Here is a 23222-nt window from a genome sequence, read left to right as displayed (position 1 = left end):
ACATGATAGGAAAAGAAGACAACACTCGAACAAATCATCCTTGTAGAGTTTGGTGCTTGACCCTTTTGGCTTGAGAGTATTTTCTTCCTTTTCTCACTTCTGCATCATATTTGGAGTTTCCTCGGTTCAATGATGGGTCAAGACCATTGCCTATACTTGGCCTATTACTCATTGTAGTCCATTACCTTGTCTGGTTGTTGTGGTCACACAAGTTGTTAGTTTGTCGGGGTCTTTAGACGTTTTAGTGTTTGTTGGTATTTCAATTGATAGACTTGCTCCCTTTAGATACTCCATTGGTGCACATAGCCATCTCCTACCTACTAGGTAGGGTTGGAACAAGATTCTCAGGGATGGAATTTACAAATAGTTCTTGCAAGCGACTTGGATAAAGCCCCCCCTAGGGGATTAGGCTCAAAGATGGCCTTTTATGTTGAGCACTTCATGGAGGTGAGGGATGGACTTATTATCCAACCCCTATAGACAACTTGTCATTGGGCGCATTTTCTTTGTATCCGATTAGGCCAATTGCTAGTGGGCTCACGTAGACTTCGAGTTGAGATAGACTACCAATCTATACGAGTATAAACGATTTTCCGGCTTTGTCATCTTTGTGAGGTGGAAATAGAAGAGCACTTGATATTCCGCTTTCTTTTTATTATGGGATTTGGAGGAGGTTTCTTTGCTTGGTTAGAGGGATTTAAACCCTATCTAGCTTCTTGTGGTACTTGTACTAGAGTGCTCGCATTCTTCGACCTACGAAACTAGATCCCATTCAACATATTACTTCCTTCTTTATGTTGCCCCCATTATCTAGGGGCACCAAGAGAGAGACTGATATAAACATTACTTCTAGCTACAAATAGGTGTGGACTCGAGCGACCACGCCCCACCCCCCCTTTCCTAGAGACCTTAGAGACATTGCCAGACCAGATCTCTTAGTAGCATATAGCTGGGATCACCTAGACATTAGAGGAGTGTTAGTCCTAGACATTTACACATAGGCAGTCCAGATCTTCTCCTAGCTTTTTGTTCGAACAATATTCTTCTTTCGACCTTGGATGATAAGAGAGATGGATCTAGTGGGCCATGATCTATTCCCTCTGTACATTTCCCTCCTCTTGTTGGGGCCATCTGCAATTGGAGTCAAGGGTTTTTCATGATTTATCCTAGACCTAGTTGCTTTACCTTCCTGTTTTTTATATAGGAAAAATTTTGGTACTCCTGCTTTGTATTGAAGTCATTGTACTCAATAGTGCCATTGACCTACTTAGTCCTCATTTGTTGGACATTGATATTCTTATTTTATCTTATCATTAGTTTTTTTCTCATTACATGCTACTTCCATCGTCTTTTCTGTGCACTTGAGGTTGTGGATCCTCTCACCTGTGAATGACTTTTACCATTGTTCTTTCATAATGCAAATGATTTCCTTTTGTGTTATTATTGCGGTGGCTTCCTAGGGTGCGTAGGTATTCGTGAATTTTAAACATTTTATGGCTAATTGTTGTTGACATTGAGATTGTTAAATAACTAAGCATTGACCTTTTACTAGAATGGCATGGAGAATTTGTCTTCATTCTTGGAGTGGCACATTTGTTTCTGCAAGCTGCCTAATCTTTGTAGTTTTAAAAAATGATTACCATAATGCTGGATTTGAATGGTTTTTTTTTTCTTTTTGTTTAAATTTGTTTTTGAAATTAAAATATTTCCTTGTCTAACATTGCAATTTGTACAGATTCTAGTACAATGTTGAGGAATGGTGAAACAGGGGACTGGATCGGGACATTTGAAGGGCATAAGGGTGCTGTGTGGAGTTGTTGTCTTGATAATCGTGCTTTACGTGCAGCATCAGGATCAGCTGATTTTAGCGCGTATGTTGCCTTTATCATCAACTTAATAGCTTTTAGGATGCTGTTATTAACGAATATGATCTTTGTTTTTGTATGGCTAATTTTTCCTTTATGATTTATTTATTGATTGAAGTTTTATAAAATCTAAAGCTCTTGCTGAAAGAAATATTCTTGCTTATATTCAATGAAATCATTCCATGTGTGTTCTATATTCGAGTGGAATCGAATAAATATCTTATTTTATAGGTTAGTTTTATTGGTTCTGTTATGTAATATACATTTCCTGTTCTAAGAATATTTCTTGTTATTATTTCTTACTTCATCGTCCATAATTATGGAATATTGAAAGGATTGTCATCTGACTGTGCAGTTTGAGTCTAAGACAACTTTATGTTTGATTTCTGAACTTCGTTGAGTTTCTTGAAGTACTAGGTCTTCTTATTTTTAACATTATGATATGGAGGATCAAGAAATGTTGTTGTCATCATTGTTTTTCTTAGTTTGTGATGATAGACTAAATTTTAATACTTAGATTTATTAGCATAATTTTCCATGTAAGGCTTTTTGTTTTAGATAGTTATCTGTATCGTCTTTTATAGCATAGCTAGATATGTAGTGTGGACTGGAAATCTCACAAGCAATTGAGTTATCTTATTGTCCCATGTTTGGGTATATGAGACTTGCTTATTGGGTAAGATGAGATCTATTAACTATAGTGAATTTTTGGTGTTGGTAAAAATTTGATTTTCTGAAATAAAATAAATTGAAAAGATATATTAACATTTTTTGTTGAAGCAAATAGGGTATTGGTTCCTTGGTGAGTTTGGTGTATTGTTAAGCCATCCACTGGGGTTTGATTCTTGTGGTTGTTTGTCACAACCAAATGTCATGCTTAAAGGATGAGGTTTAGTGCATGTCTCATGAGATTTGTCAAAGTATATACCCTTAGACTTGGCATCAAATCTTGTGGAAGTTTGTGTTATACAGTGCAGCACCTAGAAGCACTACATGTCTGTCTCAATATCCGAATTGCAAATTTTTGCAAAACAAGGTATTTACCAGAAAACTGTTGCCACCAATAGGCTGTAATAAGAGTTGAAGGAAAATGAGCTTTAGCAAATGAATTTGAAACTTTGACTCAACTTTTGCAATGAATGATATAATTGGAAAGCTGTGAACTTTTTGTGCTTGATGGATCCTTTGTTGTGTTTCATATAGCCATAGACATGTTGAAGTTACCACTGCATATTGAAATGCAGGAGCTTTCTATGTATCTTATCTTTTATCTTGGGATCAATGACCATATGCTCAATTTATCTATACAATCCCATTTTTACATTCCATGTGTTTCCGAATGTTTTATAATGGTTCTTTCAAAGTTTAAAAGACAAAGTATTCAAGAAATCTTTGGCTAAGCATTTGTGATGAATAACACAAGTTAAAACTTAGAAATTATATACATTGGGTTTAATTAATAATCAGTTGAATGCAAAGGTCTATGGAGTTGTTTGTTCCATCTTTCGTTAATGATTTCCCATAAAGGAAGATGTTATTGATTTTCATCCTCATATGCAAAATTTATTGGCTCTTTAGCCTGATCCATGGCCTTATAAACAAAACCCATGGTAGGTTATTACCATCCACCATTTGCAACACTTTCACAAGAGACTCGTTGAAGACATCCACCATTTGCAACACTTTCACAAGAGACTCATTGAAGCGTACCATCTCTTATTCGCTTTAAAAAAAGTTTTTGCAAACACTTTCTCAACCACTTTTTTCCCTTAACCATTTTGTTGAACAATGAATTGCAATGTAGAAAATCTGTTACAAATCGTGTAATAGTTTACCAATCAAGCTCTACACCCCCAATTTTTTTTCCTCACAAGGTTGAAATCCCTTTTATGGTTGTAGATGCACTTAGTTATGGACTTTGCTTGTTTCACACATTTTTTCACCCATTCATTTTTGTGACAGTATCCTCAAGCATGAGGTACAAACAATGAGTTGCACATGGAGTCCACTGGGGTGTTTTCTCCTCCAACATCCTTCTTGCTGTAACCTAGTTGGAGGCATTGTTTGTGATGACTTGTACAAGATTCTCCACCCCAACTCTACAATTGTTTCATCCAAAAGACAAAATAATAATTATGCATCCTTCACTTGATTAGATGCATCCACATATTTAAGAAAGTGGTTCCTTTTGGCTAATAAACAATTAAGAAATTGAAAATGATGTGGGAACTTCCATCAATCCATCCATTAGACATGATTGTGCACCCTGGGAACTTCCATCAATTCATCCATTAGACATGATTGTGCACCCTGTTTTAGTCTGATTACTTGAACTCTATGAGGTATTCATCAATTCTTTGGACCTTGTTTTGTAAAAGTGGCCTCTTGATATTATGAAAAATGGCTTTTGAAGCTTGAACGGCATGAAGTACAGCAATTATCATGGGTTGATAATAGGCAAAATTAGTAGCATTGAAAGGTATGTTTTCTTCATACCACCATCTAGCAAAGAATTCTTGAGTAGCCTTCTTTGCCTTGTTCCATTTAGCATGAAAGGGTGGTGCGGGTTACAAGGAAAAAGTCAAGCCCTTTAAGTGAATCCCCTTCAAATTGGAGAATTGTTGATGGAGAAGTTTTGATGTTTCTCACAGAAAACATCTCAAACCTCATTAGCCTAAGTAGAATGGATGGGAATATTATGTGAGGCTTGTAGCTCTTGTATTTTACAACCAAATTTCAAAAATAAATCCTTGAAATCTGAAATCCATTTTTAGAACATGAAATTATTATGTTTTGTTTATATTAAACTAAAGATTAAAGAATGAAATAGTATAGCATGAAACTCTCAAATGGGAAATTTCAAAACTTGCTGAAATTAATATAACTAAACAACAATATAAATTTAAAAACCAAAAATCAAATAAACTTCATTGAATGGCAATTTGAATTATAAAACAAAACAGATTTTACAGATCCGTGTGAGGATCAGGACCGGAGATGTCCCTAGAAGCCTTAGATATATTAAGAATCATACAAAGGCAACCAAGTGCCAAAATAAAATGATAGAATAATAAGATCTGATCTGGACCACTTCAAGAGGCAAATAAAATGAACAAACTTTGCAAAATTTACACTAATTAGCATCGAGTTAGTTTATAACTTCTAACAATTGTGAGTTGATTACAAAGGAAATAATTAACCTTGAAGGAAATCACAGTTCAATGTTACTGAATCTTTCTTTGTCACTTTTCAAGATATCCTTGCGATCAGCGAGACAATTTGGTCAGTCAAGAAATTCAGAATGGAAATGAATAAACATAATGACCTCACTTTCAAAGCTTAGGCATACTTTCCCACAGATTTTTTTCCTTCTCAGTTTGTAACTTCTCTCCTTTTATCTTTATATAAAGTAGATAGGTAGTTCAACTACAATTTAATTATTTAATTTTTTTATTTCATGGGGGAGTAAAATGTTTTAAGAAAAAGGTCACGAATGTTTTTCCAAAGAGAATATCTAAAAGTAGATGGGGTTCCACTAGACTCTATAAAGTTTTTCGCTTACAAAATTTATCCTTGTGACTCCCAAAAGTATATATATATATATATATATATATATATATATATATGATAGAAATATATAAATGAAAGAATGCATCATCATCATAATACTTATGCCTTCCCTTATAAAAAATATATGATATTTTAAGTTTCCAAAATTAAATATCATATAATCTGTGTCAGCCTTAAATTTTTTCTCAAAAATTCAAAATATAAATTTTGTCAGAAAACATTAAATTATAAAATCTCAGGGTGCATATCCTTGTATGAAATATCTCCTTTGTCTTCATCCTCTATATTCATAGATTGCACTTTTGAATGATCAGAAGTGGATTGTGAAGAATCAATACTTTGCCCTTCAATAGGTTTCTTTCCATTATCTTCAGGAAGCACAGATGTTTTTCATATCCGAGGGAAGAGGGGGCAAAAGAAGCAGTTGAAGGAATCATGCGACAAAAAATTGGTGGAAGTGGTGTATCTCTGGGATTGGTAGGTCAATGAACTACACCAAAAGGGGGTCTAGTAGGAATACTTTTTCTATCCATCATGCATAGGCGGAGGAGGAGGTTCTGGAATATCAATCATGCTAGGATGGGGTTGCAATGGCAAATCAGGCTGACCAAAAAGTTATGGCAATGCTGGTTGTCCACTCAAGTTTACGCAAATAGTTTGAATGAGTTGATTGAACTCATCAGAGTTTGCATCAAAGTGTATAGAAAACATTATTTTTTTATCTTTTCCTTCTTGCCAGACCACATTGGGTCTTGTACCTCTCCCTCTTGTGTTTCCTTGGTTGCCCCTGCCAAAGAAGTTATTTGTGCCATTCCACAAAGTCTGTTAATATCTTGAAATAAAATACAATATGCAGTAAAAACATACTTCACTAAATTCTGTTAAATATGCTTAATAAGGCCCAGATTATAGCATAGATGGACCAAGCATGCAAGAAAGAAATGAAATGGGAAAATGGAATAGGGACAATGCATGCATAATCTATTTTAGATCCAATTAATATCGGATTCCAGATATCTTCAATCCTCATTTCAACATCCTCCTTTAATAAATAACGGGACAGGGGGTATAGCTTATAGGTAATGGAAAATGGTACATATGAAGGAATTACAACCAAATATAACCACATGTCAAACACAGTCTTTTCCTTGTTGACTTCAAGCTATAGATACTTTATACTTGAGCATAACATTAAGCTTGTTTTATACCGGTGATTGTATCATTAGCAATTAGAGAATACTCAGGCTCATCAATTAGTCTTCATATGCAATAATGTATGCAAAGAGATAGTACGTACGAGGAATATGAAGCATTGTAAGTTATAATATAATGAAAGCAATAGTTTATGTTCTTAAGTCAACACCATTTCATTATTGTATATGACATAAAAACTAGGAGAGAGTTTGAATTTTTAATAATTCAATTATAATAATCGTCTACAGAACAATATCCAAAGCCCTAATTTTTCACATCATTCCAAATAATTTCAGGATTTACAAGATATATAAATAATGTGTTTAGCAAAACGAGAGCATTCTGATTTCATATATTGTATGTAGAGGAATAACACAATAAGTTCTTTTTCATGACCATCTGGCATGGCTTCACGGCTTGGGTTATATAATAGCATACAACAGAATGGCCTGGTAGTAATTCATTTTGAAGACTGAGCAGGTGATCATATAATTTATGACTAGTTGGCCCTCTTTTATTTATTTATATATTATTCATTCAACATATAAAAATCATTCAAAACCCAAAGGTCAATATAAAATTTTGAAGCTGTCCAAGTCGTTAAAAGTTATTTAACCAACTGCTAGTTTAAGATTCAGACACTTGCATTCTAGGGTATCATAACTATTCTTTAGTCAATAAAAGAACAATATTCAAGGCTCCATTTTTTTAACACGTGATATAATTCCAAGGAACAGGGTTACAAAACATCATACATAGTAACATGTAACTCACAGGTATTAAAACAATGAAGTATACGTAGCTCAAGCTTTGACTTTTCTCTGTGTCTTGGTCGACTATCAAGACAGTTTTCATTCTTAGAGTTCACAGAACCTCCTTACTTTATTTTCTTTCCTACCCATATAAGTTAGGTATCCTTTATTCAAAAGTAGAACAATCTTTTCAAATTCAATGAGCATTCCTTCATCATAAATTTTTAGGACAGAGCATGATGGGTTAAGTGAAACGTAGTAGATGAAGGCCATTAAACTTGACAATGAGCTTATTAGTGTTAAGCCAGTTACCTCAAGGTCTTATAAAATTGCTTGAATCCAAGAAGGCTTGCTAGGATCGATCTTTGTTGACTTGTTGGAAGAGCTTGGAAGGAAGGCTAACTTGGGTCTTGTGGGAGGTCTTGGTCTTGGATTTCTCACTTTGATCTGGTTTTACAGGAAGAGAAGGTTTGATTGGGTTTTCCCCTTGGAGGGGTTTTGCCCTGGCTTAGAGCCTATATTTTGTGTTTAGTATCTTTTTGCGATCTTCATGGTTTATGGTTTTGATATTTGTTTGATGGAAAGAACATAATAAAAGAAATAAGAAGCCGACATATGTTCATAAGCAATTATCAAGCTTCACCTCAGATGACCTCGACCCAGTCTATTATCTTTGTCCAACCTCAGTCGAGGTCTCCTCTTGGTTGCAACCTAGACTAGGGCATAGTTCGACCTTGTGACCCTTACAAACAAACCTTAAAGTAGCCTTACCCAACCTTTTTCACCATAAACAAACCCCCGACGTCTTGCGTCCAACACACAGAACCCTCGTCCTCCCTCTAGTATGAATACTCAGCCTAAAAAAAAATTCATACCTTCTACGATCTCTTTGAGCATAGAACGTTAATTCAATCTCTTCTTCATCCTCCATTTGTATATAACGACTCTCTACGAATTTATCTCTTGCTCACAAGACGAGTCTTGCACTTGTGTCTTGGCCACTTGTTAAATTTGGCAACTAGGGCCAAACTTCACCTTGGACAGCTCATATGAGGCAGCTGATATTTTTATTAGATTCCTCTTTGCGAGAGGTGTAAGATTGGCCTAAAGATCATCCCATTTTGACATGTGCAAATGGAATTATGAATTTATTTTGATTATGGACAAATTGTCAAGGTCGGCCAACCATCTATTTTACACCCTCATGCCCACAACGTTGCATATAAATACGAGCCTCCTCCTCATTTTGGAATCTCATCTCACACTTGTTCTTGTCTCTCCTTCATTGGTTGGGTACGAATTTCAGAGGCAACTCTCCACACGTGCGAAGAAGAGAAGGGTTTTCTTTCCCTGCATTGACCAATGTTGACCGAAGTTGTAGGAGGGTTGTTTTGACTTGCGTTGACCTATTTTGACTGCGGTTTTGTGTGGAGGATCTCTTTTTGGGTAGGCCACATTTTTGGGCACAGAAATTGAGGTTGTTTGACTAGTGTTGATTGCAGAAGGGTTTGCTGCAGAGTTGACTTTCGTTGACTAGATTTGACTGGACTTTTTTAGACTCTTTTGGGCTGATTTGACTAGCTGTTGGAGGCCAAGTTGGTCGAGTTTGACTGAGCTGTTTTGGAGGTCAAAATTTGCCCTGTTGACCAGCATTGACTTTTTGGTTAGGGCTTTCTGTTACTGTTGTTTCACTGGTCGGATTTTGCTTTGATTGGGCAAGTGAAAATTGTATATTGTACTCTCTCTCTCTCTCTTTGTTGAACTTTTGAAGAATTATAAGAAGAATTGATCAAGGGTTTCCCCACATTGGGGTTTGTCCCTGGCTGGTGCCATATCTTGTGTCCTCTTGTCTTGGCCTGTCTTCTACTGTTATTGTTTATGTTCTATCTGCATTTTACTATCATGTTGATGTGATTGCTAATCTGGATATTGATATTGGGCTAATAAGAAAATTGAAGTAAAATTGCTCTTAAGCATAGAACATACCATTGTTATCTAAAATTAACATGGTATCAGAGCTGAGGTGAAGAAAAAGCCCAAGCAAGAGTGAGAAGAGAAATCAATAAGAGGAGCAATCATTGATCAAGGACAAGATTCAATGGCCTCCACATCCTACTTCAAGTCTGATGATAAGCTTCATGATAAGTTTGATTATCATGCATGGAAGATTGCTCTTGATTTGACTTTAGAAGAGCAAGATGTTGTGGATTATGTGCAGGGAAAGATTTCAGAACCTCCTTCAAATGCATTGGATGTTGCTAAGACAAAGCACAAGAAGGGTGAAGTCAAAGCCAAGAAGATCATTAGTGATTCTATTCATAAGCATTTAGTTGCTTACATCTCCGATTTGAACTCATCAAAGGAAATATATGACAGGTTGGTTGGCATGTTCAAATCTAGCTATGCAATCCAAGTTTTTTTCCTCAAGAACAAGTTGAAGGATATAAAGAAGGGAAGAAATGAAGATATTCAATCCTATTCCATGAGGATTACAAAGATAAAAAATGATTGTTTCGATTGGAGAAGCTATTGCTGATAGGGAGCTTACTCTCATTGCCCTTGGAGGATTCCCTCGTGAATGGCACGTGTTCAACACCACTATTCTTAACAACGACAGTATTCTAGGTTTTGAAGAATAACAAATGACCCTCCATGCTCTTTAATTAGAAATCATGGACCAATCAGGTGTTAAGCCACAGATAAAGTGTCGATAATACCGAGGAGAGAATGAACTGTTGGATCACTTCATGTCTAGAACATATTGTGACTGTTAGATTGTAAGTTACAAAAAGTACAAACTAAAGAAACACACTTTACCTAACTATACACTAGACCAAGTTATACTTAATTATTTCCTATGTGTCGAAATTATCTTAACATCCCCCCTTAAGAACAACTTGGGATAGGATTGAAGGATGTACAAAGATGACACAATATGTTAAGGAAGGAGGCATTAGAGCCTATCCCCCCTTAGTGACAACTTCTTGAACTTCAACCGTAAATCGAAGTTTAGTAAACTTCGCCTCTGTGAGAGCCTTTGTAAAGATGTCTACAACTTGATCATTGGTTGAACAATAGTGCACTTCAAGAACATGGTCATGTATGAGCTTTTTGATGAAGTGCATGTGTAGTTCAATGTGTTTGCTACGCTGATGTTGGACTTGATCTTTGCATAGTTGAATGGCACTTTGATTATCACAACAAAGTGTAGTCGGATGTTGTTGCTGAAAACCAAACTCTCACAAGATCTGACGAAGCCACAAGACTTCCTTACTAGCTTCAACGACGCTACGATACTTTACTTCTGCTGAAGAAAGAGAAATGACACTTTGTTTCTTGCAAGCCCATGTAATAGGTACAGAACCAAGAGTGAAGAGATAACCTACAGTAGACTTCCGATCATCAAGGTCACCAACCCAATCAGAATCAGTGAAACCAACCAATAGAGGAGATGCTTTTGCATTGTAATGAATCCCAAGCTGAACTGTACGTCGAACATAACGAAATATTCTTTTAGCTGCTTTCCAATGACTTTCATGTGGGGTTTGCATAAACTGAGCGATAAGGGCAACAACAAAGGAAAGGTCAGGACAGGTATGGGTCAGATATAAAAGTTTTCCAACAAGATGATGGTATAAGGTTGCATCCACTTCAGGGGGAGTATAACTGACTGAAAGTTTGGCTCCAAACTGAAAGGGAGAAGGGGTTGGCTTACAATCTTCCATGTGAAAGTGGCGTAGAAGATTACAAACATACTTGCACTAGGAAAGGGAAATACTTTATTTGGATTGCAAGACTTGAAGACCAAGAAAATAATGCAAGTGTCCTAAGTTTGCCATTTCAAACTGCTTTTTAAGGTTGGACTTCACATAGTTTATAAGGTTGGGATCACTACTAGTAAGGATAAGATTATCAACATAAAGAACAAGAATGATAAGAGACTTTAGACAGTATTGTCAGAATGACACTTAGAAAACGCAGTATCTAAAAGAAAGCTATCCAATTTGGTATACCTCGAGCTTGCTTGAAACCATAAAGGGATTTCTTAAGCTGACATACAAGGTTGAGTCTATTTGTATAAAGCCAAGAGGTTGTTTCATATAGATTTCTTCATGCAAGTCCCCATGCAAGAAGGCGGGTTTAACATCCATTTGATGGACTTCCCATTTGAAAGAGGCAACAGGGAAAGAACAAGGCAAATGGAGTTCATTTTGGCAACAGGGAAAGAACAAGGCAAATGGAGTTCATTTTGGCAACAGGGGAGAAGGTTTCAGTATAGCCAATGCCTTCAACTTGTGAAAAACCCTTAACAACAAGACGAGTTTATGTTTATCAACTTTTCCATGTGGTCCAAACTTGGTTCTGTAACCCATTCGCATCTAACAAGTTTTCGTCCCTTTAGAAGAGGAACAAGGTCCCATGTATCATTTGCCAGTAGAGAACGATATTCGTCATTCATAGCTGCGTCCCAGTCTGGATGGCCTGAAGCTTCTGCAAAGGTGTGAGGATCATAATTCGCTGAAGCTTGAGCTAGTAAAGAAGAGGCTCTATCAAACTGAGAACATGTACGACGCTGATCTATAGGATCACCTGCAAGAGCACCTGTTTCATCCTGAGTAGCGCAGACCCATTTTGGACGCTGAGGAGCTGAAGGAGGATCCCGAGAAGGTGGGGGAGGATTGTCGTCCTCGCTGTCATCATCTGAAGAAGGAATATTTTCAGAGGTAGAAGGGATAGAGAGAGGTGGCACATCTGCCGAACTAGGCTCGGAGGCCGATAGTTTTCAACAAACTTTACATCTCTTCTAATGATAACATTTTTGGATTTAGGTTGAAGAAGTCTATATCCTTTAGCATCTTCAAAATATCCAACAAAGATACTTTTTTTACTCTTAGGTTCTAAGGCTTTATGTTTCTCATCTGGAATATGGGCCCATGCTTCACTTCCAAAAACACGAAAGTGACTTACATCTGGTTTAATTGAGCTCCATGCTTCTTTTGGAGTGATATTCTTTAAAACATTAGTAGGAGTGCGATTTACTATGTAATTTGCACAGTTAATTTCTTTTCCCCAAAAATTAAGACTAAGTCCTCTATTTTGAAGCATACAATTAGCCATTTCCTTTAAGGTGCAATTCTTTCTTTCAGCTACACCATTTTGTTGTGGAGTATGTGGAAACAATATGTTGCAATTGAATTCGATGCTCAGTGCAAAAGTTGATGAATTTGTTGTTAACATATTCTCCGCCATTATCAAATCTTAGCTTAAGAATTTGATGTCCATATTGTTTCTCAACAAAGGCCTTAAAGGCCAAGATGTTAAAGACTTCACTCTTGAGTTTTAAGAAGTATAGCCAAGTGCGTTTGGAGAAATCATCAATGAAAGTTAAGAAATACTTGTAGCCAGAGAATGAAACAACTGGAAGTGGACCACATAAATCACTATGCACAAGTTGTAAAGGAGCCGAGGCACGTTTTTCAAAACTATCCCAATGATGTTTTCTGAGTACACATCTAGGACAAACACCATCTTTTCAAGATACCATAGGAAGACCTGTCACCATATTTTCTTTACATAGATTTTGAAGGGAGTGATAGTTTAAGACTAAATCGCTCATGTCAAAGTTTGCTCACTTCATTATTATGAGAAACAAAGACCGAGGAAAGAGTTGATGACTCAAAGTTGTTAAACTTATACAATCTTGTAGAATCATCATCAATGCCAATAGCTAAAATCTGTCTAGGATCTCTTAGGTCCTTAATTACAACATCATGAGGTGAAAATTCAACGGTTTTACCTTCACCTGAATGAGTTATATGATATACAGATAGAAGGTTGCAAGATAAGGTAGGAACACATAATACATCATTAAATTGACCATTGTCTAGATGAATAGTTCTAGTCCCTACAACACTAAGATATCCATCATCACCAACATAAATATTTTTGGTACTACAATCATTTAAAGAAGAAAACATGGCTTTGTTTTTGGCCATGTGATAAGAAGCTCCAGAATCAATGAGCCACTCATTAGAATGAGAAGAAGATACATTTAGTGCATAACTAGACGAGATGCTTGAATCCACATGCAGAAAGTGCTATTCCTGAAGATGAAGTTGAAGTTGAAGAGTGCTCCAAATGGATGTTATGCTTCTTCATGGCTGTTTCTAAGGCTTTGATCTTCTTAAAGCATTTGGATTCTAAGTGGCCATGACGATTACAAAAGTTGCAATGTCTATCACTCTTCTTCCCTTTGTTTTTATTTGCCTTATCATTTTGTTGAATTGATTCTTCATTTTGAGACTGAAATTGCTTGGGACCCTTGTTTGGTTTAGGACCATTCTTTTTAGGACGTTGCTTCTTAGGATTCTTTGAATTTGGTTGCTACTGGGTTGATAAGGCTTTCTTAGAAGAATTTCCAATATTAAGAAGGCCAAGATGTAAGGGTTTTTCTTGTTCTCTTACTAAAATATCATAAAAGACATCAGAAGAGGGGGAATTGTAATCTTGTCCTTGAGAAATAAAGGGTTCTCTAGTAGAATGGAAGGTGGAAAGAAACACAAAGTAGGCTGGTCCTAACTTAGTAAGAATGGAATAGATAAGGCTACCATCTTCTTTCTTAACCTTAACACCTTCCAAGAGAAGTCTAAGGGTCTTGAACTCGGACAAAAATCTTCAGTGGAAGAAAATTATTGGGGTCCACGTAAGCAACTCATTTTCGAGTTGATGGGCTCTAATTTCATTTTTATTCCAAAAACTTTATTGAGCTGTTTCATTGCTTCATCGGGGGTATCAATTTCTGCGATATGGAATCTAAGGTTTGGAGAAATAGACATCGCTGTCAACCCATGTGCTTGATCTTGTTTATTTTCCCATTTGGCTTTTTTATCTTCAACTTTAGGTTTAGACATTTGGCCTGAGGTTATTCTGTAAAGACCTTTACTTCTAAGTAAATCCACAATGTAGGATAGCCATTGGAAGTAGTTGGTGTTGTCAAGAATAACTAGGCATGGACTTTCCATTTTAAAAGAAACTGAAGTTGTAGATGCTGAAACGAAGTGTTCCAATGGAAAGATCTTGAAAAATTAGGCCGATTATGAAAACTGCTTTCGAATGAAGAAGTTTGGCTTTTTGAAGAAAAGTTGTTGAATATGCTGACGAACTACGTGAATGTGAATTATAATGTTATATTTAAAAAGAAATTCCCCTCCTTTCCAAACTTAATCTAATTAGCTCACTTTAAAAAAAGATTACTTTATGTGACCCACTTTTATAAATAAGTGAAAGTCACTTTTACAATGGTACTTTATGAACTATTCACTAAATTGTAACTTAAATAAAAGATAAAGAGACTTTAGAATTATAAGTGACTCACTTTTTATAAATAACTGAAATTCACTTTTATAAGTGACTCACTTTTATAAATAAGTGAAATTCACTTTTACAATGGTACTTTATGAACTATTCACTAAATTGTAACTTAAATAAAAGATAAAGAGACTTGAGAATTATAAGTGACTCACTTTTTATATGGGTGAAAACACTTTTACATAAAGTAACTTTAAAACGTAAGTCACATGTGCTTTTTGGAAAAGTAATTCAACAAAAAGAAGACTTGAAACCAAGACCTTTATTCTCATAATGTAACTTTAAATGAAGTGAGCTAGTTTAAAAGGTTAGTAATTTTTGGAAAGGAGGAAGGGGAGTTTTTTGTTTTTAGCTCACTGAAGCTTTAGAGTGCGTGCTTACTTGGAAAACTCCTTTTTTGCCTACAAAACAAAAAACAACTACACAACCCAAAAAACGAACAAGCAAAAAGTAATGCAAGCCTTGCAGTGTAAAGTTAGATTTAATCGAAAACTACATCTTTTTCTCAGTGTTGTAATTTTTCGAGATCACACTAAGGTGCAATGGAAAAGAGCATACGCATGAGAAAAATCATTTCTTTTTGTTTCTGGTTTGGCCAGATTGCATAGGGTCATGGGGCAAAGAGCATACACAGAAATGAAAGGTATATATCTGGTGATAAAAAATTATAAAGGATTATAAATCGAAATAAACAGAGAGATAAATAACTATAACTGCAAATAAAGACTGTATACCCCCGGATCTTAAAAATGACGTAGCTAGGGCTACTGGAAACCTTTTCGCGTATGATGAAAGGGGTTCCCCACTAGAACAGATGCTCTTAACACAATAGAGCAGTGCTCTCGGCCCGAAAACGGTCAGAAACAGTAGATCTAGGGAACGACAGTCGGATGCAGTTGTACCGACTTCAGATTTGGATCACCAACGGATGCGACCCTCGAATAGCTCTAATATAATGTAAGAATTTACAGGGTAAGTTCCTTAGATAGAACACCAAAGGACATCGCTCACAAACAGATCACAAATCAGTACACCATTATTTTTGACGTGGTTAAAACCCTCAAAGAGGGAAACAGTCCATGGCCTGAGCCAACGCAACCACTTCAGGCAATTTATTAATGTAAATGAAAGAAAATTTACATAAGCTTCTCTCATGAACAGTCACCTAACAAATGACCCTCCATGCTCTTTAAATAAAGATCATGGACTAATCGGATGTTAAGCCACAGATCAAGTGTCGGTAATACCAAGGAGAGAATGAACTGTCAGATCACTTCATGTCTAGAACATATCGTGACTGTCAAATTGTAAGTTACAAAAAGTACATACTAAAGAAACACACCTTACTTAACCATACACTAGACCAAGTTAAGTTATACTTAATTATTTCCTATGTGTCAGACTATCCTAACACCAAGATATTAAGAAACACCAGGGATGATGAATCTAATGTTGTTGATAACAAGCAAAAATAATTTTATCTTATATTTGCCCTCTCCACTTTATCTCCTTCGGACACTTTGGGAAATTGGTTGATTGATAATGGTGCCTCAAGGCACTTCACTAGGTATAAGGAAGCTCTTTCAAATCTCCTTGAAAATGATACAAATTTGGAAATTATCCTTGGAGAAAATGCCACCTATCCAGTGAAGGGATTTGGGAATGTTACTCTTGAATTAAATCAAGGTAACACCATTCATCTACAAGAAGACTACTATATATACCTAGTCTAAAGAAGTACTTGGCATCTGTCTCGACAATGGAGGACAAAGGATTCAAGGTGGCATTCATTGATGGAAACGTACGTGTATGGAATAAAAATTTCAATGGTGCCTTTACATTTGGCTTCAGGGTTGAAAGCCTATATCAAGTTGGAGGAAGTACATTGGGAGCTATGCCTTGCGACACATCACTTCAGTCCGAATTATGGCACCCAAGGTTTGTTCATCTACATTATAAGGCTCTACCCGATGTGAAGAAGATGGTGAGAGGTATGCCCGGATTTAAAGTATAACATGAAGGTGTTTTTCAGGGGTGTGCCAAAGGAAAGCATATAAGGGGACCTTTCGCTCAAGTGATAGAAAGACTACCGACATATTGCAATTGGTTCGTTTTGATATATCTGGTATGATGCCCGTGATCTCATTCGGAGGATATTTATATTATGCTATATTTATGGATGATTTCTCTCGCAAGACTTGGATATATTTCTTCAAGAAGATGGACGAAGTATTCTCATGGTTTTGTTTTTCAAAGCTTTGGTCGAAAATCAAACCGGGAAGAAGATCAAAATATTAAGGACTGATAATGGAACGCATATGAATCAAATGAGTTCAATAATTATTGTAGAGAAGCTGGCATGAAGAGGGAGACTACTACCACATATACTCCTGAGCAAAATGGTGTTGCTGAAAGGAAGAACCATTCTATCGTAGAAGCCAATTGTGCCATGCTTTATGATCAAAACCTTCTGAAGTTCTTATGGGCAGAAGCTGCAAACACTGCCGTATATGTTCAAAATAGATGGCCTCATCAAGCGTTGGAATCCAAAACTCTCAAAGAAGTTTTCATTGGTAAAAAACCTGATGTTTCTCACTTTAGAATTTTTGGTAGCCCCATATATTTTCATGTGTCGAAAGAAAAGAGAAGCAAATTGGATGCTTCTGGGGAAGAAAGGAACTTTTGTGGGCTATAGTGAAACTCCTAAGGCATATAGAATCTATGTGCTTGGCTAAAGAGAAGAGGAGATAAGTCATGATGTCACCTTCGATGAGGATGCTACCCTTGGGAAGATTAGTAACCTTCCTCTTCCAATGAAGGACAAAGAAGCAGATTCAGGAAAGCAGTGAGAATCACAGGATGAGCTGATGCCCGATGCTGAAGGACCAATGGATACCATTGATTCACCCCCTCATGAGCCCTCCTCCTAAAAGAGGAGACCCTCATGGCTTAGGGAGACTCTCGAGGATGCCGAGAGACATGTTGCACCTAGATGGTCATTTCGTGAAAGCAAGAAGCCGAATAGGGACCAAGGGTACTTAACTGCAATGAGCACCATTGTTCAATTTGAGCCTTGCACATTCAAAGAGGCCGTAAAACACCAAATTTGAAAGGATGCAATGAACGAAGAGTATGAGTTGATTATGAAGAATGATGTCTAGGATGTGGTCCCTTGACCCAAGGACAAATCCGTTGTGACCTTGAAATGGCTCTACAAGATCAAGGATGGCGTTGATGGAAGTGCTGAAAAGTTCAAGGCCAGATTTGTTGCTCGAGGCTTATCTCAAAAGGAAGATGTAGGTTATGATGAGATATTTTCACCAGTTGCCCGCTATACCATCATCCATTCAATCATTGCCCTTGCTGCCTCACAAGGATGGAATCTACACTAGTTGGATGTCAAGACTGCTTTTTTGCATGGTTCACTTAAGGAGGAAGTATATGTAGAACAACCTGAGGGGTTCGAAGCTCAAGATCGTAAGAAACATGTATGCAGGTTGAAAAAAGCCCTCTATGGGTTGAAGCAAGCACCCCGGGCTCTTCGTATGAGAGGATCGACAACTATCTAATGAAGTTGGGATTTACAAGAAGTGAAGCTGATCCGAAACTTTACTTTAAGGTTGAGAATGATAGACCTCTCATCTTGGTTGTTTATGTGGACAATCTCTTTCTGACAGGTGCAGGCCCTCTCATCCATCAGTGTAAGAGGGAGTTGGCTTCTGAATTCGAGATGAAGGACCTAGGACTGGTGGAGTTCTCGAAAAATCCATTTGAAATTTTCCTTTCTCAAGGAAAATACATCGTGAAGCTACTATAAAGATTTAGGATGGTGGACTTCAAGTCCGTGGCCACTCCGATGGAACTTAACTTCAAGAAGTTGTGCGAAAGTGTTGTTGGGCCCAATTTGGTAAATCCTTCTGAGTATCGTCAGCTCGTGGGGGCCTTGATGTTCTGGTGAACTCTCGTCCAGACATAGGTTTTTGTAGTGAATACATTGAGTCAGTTTATGGTGTTGCCAAGAATCTCTTGAGATATCTTGGGGCACAATCACTTGTGGACTGTGATACACTATTGGGAATGTAAGTTGTTTGGTTGAAGCTCTTTAATGAGTTGTTTGGACATGTGTTGGATACCACCGTGATCTTCTGCGACAAGCAGAGTAGGATTCATCTTTCTAAGAATCCCATGTTTCATGACCACTCCAAGCATATTGATATTAGGTACCGCTTTATCGGAGATATGATAAACGGGGAGCCATAAGGTTCCAACCAGTGTTTTACAACTAGGACCAGGACTCCGACCAGGCCGAGGATCGACTCCGACTCCGACCAGGATTCGGTAATGACTCGGCCTAGTCGATTTCAATGACTCGGTCGTTGTAAAAAGTACATTAAATATTTATTTTTTTTATAAAAAAACATAATTTTAAATATTTTAAACATAATTTTAAAGATTTTCATTCATGTTTCCAAACACATAGCATTATAATATAGATGGAAGACAACATATGATCAAAGTAGGCTCATGAACCAATCCATTATATCAAAATGGTACCCAATGGCAATACACACTACATAGTCAACTGTCATACATGATCAAAGTGAAAGACTCAAAACAAAATACAAATAACCAGGAGTCAACGAAAATCCTTCATTTCCTTGCTGGTCGAAGTTCTATAGTTGAGACACGAATTTTGATGAAGAGGAGTGAGGTTGAATCCCCTCTCATTTTCTGCTAGACAAGTTCTCTTCCTGCTGGGAACATTTTTCTGCATTTTCTGGGTCGTTTCGCTGTCTACATGAGCAAGTCTAACCGCTATTTGGGTGTCACAAAGCTGCTGTGTGTTGGGGCTGCATATTGTCTATAGAGGTGTTCGATTTTGTGTCTATTTGGAGCTGCAGTGGGATGAGAGCCTCTGCTGGTGATTTGGACAAGCTGTGGACTCTTTATGGTGACCAAATCTGCTAGTTATACCCATCTATCAGCTGCTGGTTAAGTGTGTCTCAATACCTGGGAGTTCTGTTTGATTTCCTGTACATGGGCATTTCTTGGTCTTCCAACAAAGCTGTATAGTATTCAAGAGGGCTGATATCTATTTATGTGCTGCCTTGTTTGTTGCCACTACTTATCAGGGTCTTACTTCTGTCTAATTTCACTATACTCAGATCTTGAATGTGAGAAGGCTGTTTGTGGATTAGATTATTATGGTATCAACTGTGTAATTATTTTGAGTTGCTATAAGGAGTATATTTGTGATTTGGGTAGTCTGTTGGGTTCATGTTAGTCATTGGATGCAATGCCCAGAAGTTAAAAAATTTACAGTGAACAGCTACAGCAGAGGTAGACAAATGTTTGAAGAAATCATCACTGAAAACTCAAACCAAAACTCAGAAATCATTACTGTAACGGTATTTGATACTTTCCATTAATACTCGGCCTGGTCAATACGGACTCGGCCTGGTTGACCGAGTCAACTATGACTCGGCCTGTCATTGGATGACTAGCCGAGTCATAGTTGACTCGGTCCACCTAGCCGGTTTGCTGGCCTGGTCATAAATTTTTTTAACGGCTTGGTCTGACCAGGCCGTTTCCTAGTCGACTCGGCCTAGTTGTAAAACACTGGTTCACATATTGGGATTGATGATGAAGTCGCCGATATTCTTACGAAGCCCTTGGGGAAGGTCAAATTCTTAACCTTCTGTGAACGAATTGGATTCGTGGAGAGACCCTCTTATGAGGGTCCCTATGAGATGGATGTTGAGCTCTGGGAGCTCCGGGGGGCTTGGGGTACTTCTTGGAGCGATGAGTGACCATATGGTGAGTGGTTCACCTTCCCCTAATGGTGCACGATGTACAAGGTGAGTGGTTCACCTTCCCATGTGATACATGGTGACATATGCATAGGTTGAGTGGATCACCTTCTCCTATGGCATATGAGTAGGATGAGTGGTTAATCTTCTCCTGCTGGCACATCCTACCCATGCAGCCCGAGACTCATGGGAATTACCTTCATCTGGCCAATGAGTAGGGAAATGAGGATAGGGACCATAGTACTACTGATGGACGCATCGTGTACTATCGTACTCCCTATGCTAGGATGTTGATATTGATATGGGATCAATGGAAACTGACTTCGGGTTAGTTAAGAGCCGTATGACACACGCTCTATTATTGGAGACTGACGTCAGGTCTCGATCATTTCTTCTTTCTTCATGGTCCAACAAAGCAAAGATAGGGATGATACAAATTGTTGGGCAGGTGAAGTTCTTCCTAGTTGAGAGTGAGTGTGTAAATTTGGCAACTAGGGCCATACTTCCCCTTAGATAGCTCATATGAGACAACTGATATTTTATTGGATTCCTCTTTCCGAGAGGTGTAGGATTGATCTAAAGATCATCCATTTTGACATGTACAAATGGAATTATGAATTTATTTTGATTATGGACAAATTGTCAAGGTCGGCCTTGCACCCTCAAGCCCACAACGTTGCATATAAATACAAGGAACTTCCTCCTCATTTTGGCATCTTATCTCACACTAATTCTTCTCTCTCCTTCATTGACTGGGTACAAATTTCAGAGGCAACTCTCCACACGTGAGAAGAAGAGAAGGGTTTTTTGTCCTTGAGTTGAACAACGTTGACCGAAGTTGCAGGAGGGCTATTTTGACTTGCGTTGACCAACGTTGACTTGTTTTGACTGCGGTTTTCTGTGGAGGATCTTTGTTTGGGTAGGCTGCATTTCTGGGCATAGAAACAGAGGCTGTTTGACCACTATTTGACCCACGTTGACTGCAGAAGGGTTTATTGTAGCGTTGACATTCGTTGATCAGATTTGATTGGACTTTTTCAAACGGTTTTTGGGCTGATTTGACTAGCTGTTGGAGGTCCAGTTGACCAATTTTGACCGAGTTGTTTGGAGGTCAAACTTTGCCTATTGACCAGCGTTGACTTTCTGGTTAGGGCTTTCTGTTATGTTGTTTGACTCGTTAGATTTCACTTTGCTTGGGCAAGTGAAAATTGTATATTGTACCCTCTCTCTTTCTCTCTTTGTTGAACTTTTGAAGAATTATAAGAAGAATTGATCAAGGGTTTCCCCACATTGGGGTTTGTCCCTGGATGGTGCCATATCTTGTGTCCTATTGTCTTGGATTGTCTTCTACTATTATTGTTTATGTTTTATCCGCATTTTACTATCATGTTGATGTGATTGCTAATTTGGATATTGGTATGGGCTAATAAGAAATTTGAAGTAAAATTGCTCTTAAGCATAGAAGATACCATTGTTATCTAAAATTAACACCACTCCTTTGGCCCTCAACATGTGGCTCTCTAAAAGATGCCTTGAGAGCCCTCTTTATCCATTAAGAGACTCCTCAACAATAATTAGAATATAATATTAATTATCTTAGGTTTTAAGTCCACAACTTCAAAAACCCCAAACTTGGGTACTTTCCCCACAAACATGTCTTTTTGTGGGTTTTCTTCTCACAAACCTAGCACCGTTTTGTAGGAGATCTCCCAAGCTACCCAATTTTCAACATTCCTCTTCGCAAACTCTTCCTTTAGTAGATTTAAAATGAGATAGACCAAGACCTTAGACCAATAAACCTTCCTCCTCCACCAAGTCATCCTTTCAAGATGATTTAGTAGTCTCTTCTTGTCCATCAGCTTTAGCCCAACAACAATCTAGAAATTCAACAAATTTTCAACCCCAACATCATAATTTCGACCTCCCTAGCTACTGTAGAATTTCGGCCTCCTCAGCTATTGCAGAATTTCGGCCCTTCCTTCCAGCGACTGCATAATTTGGACTCCTATAATACTCCAAAACTTTGCACGTGTGGGATATGCGATAAAAACTCGACTTCTCTTGCTTGATAAGGTCCTCCTCCTTTTCTATCCCTTTTCTTCTTCCTTAGAAATTCACACTTTTTCTGGCCCTAGAAGTTGTAGATTGTACTTTATGAGTGTGTGTGACAAATGAGGTGGAGTTGTGGCCTTTATATAGGAGTTTCTGCGTTTGAGGCCAACTTGGTGGAGGAGGCCTAATTGACCTATTTTATAATAAAATAAATTTCTTCTTTGACAAATAGAGACCAAGAAGGGCCGTTTACAATATTTATGGACAAGGACACTTGGCATAAACCCTAGAAGCCTTCAATGGAGGCTTTGACCTAAAAACAATTGACCCAAGCATGAAATCCATGCTTTAATAAGTCAATTTATTTAATAATAAAATATCTTTTTCTTTCTTTTGATGAATATATTTCATTATGACTCAAATACAATTATGAAGACCGACACTAGTTACATTTTCCAACACTCCCTTTTAACTAGGGAGGTATTCATAATTACATCTATATATAGGTACATGGAAGATCTCAACCAGTCTAGGTACTATCAATCTTACTAGTTAACCATTAACCCAAGGATCTAGGTGCGTATCCAAGGTTGGAGCTGCGTGATCAACGC

The 23222-nt window shown here is 37.5% G+C and overlaps 1 protein-coding gene across 1 annotated transcript in view; it reads left to right on the top strand.

Moving 5' to 3' along the window:
- Positions 1-23222, top strand: part of LOC149208745 (uncharacterized) — a 129075-nt gene that overhangs the window by 39489 nt on the left and 66364 nt on the right. The window contains exon 2 of the mRNA XM_089396163.1: positions 1736-1871. Within this exon, the coding sequence (XP_089252289.1) occupies positions 1736-1871 (136 nt within the window). The remainder of the gene's footprint in view (positions 1-1735; positions 1872-23222) is intronic.

Source organism: Pinus tabuliformis, chromosome 1_2 (genome assembly GCF_031772625.1).
Source record: "Pinus tabuliformis cultivar Carrire ecotype Pingquan chromosome 1_2, CPIR1, whole genome shotgun sequence".
Taxonomy (NCBI): Eukaryota; Viridiplantae; Streptophyta; class Pinopsida; order Pinales; family Pinaceae; genus Pinus; species Pinus tabuliformis.
The sequence above is the reverse complement of the archived record's forward strand: the minus strand, read 5'-3'. Positions and strand labels throughout refer to the sequence as shown.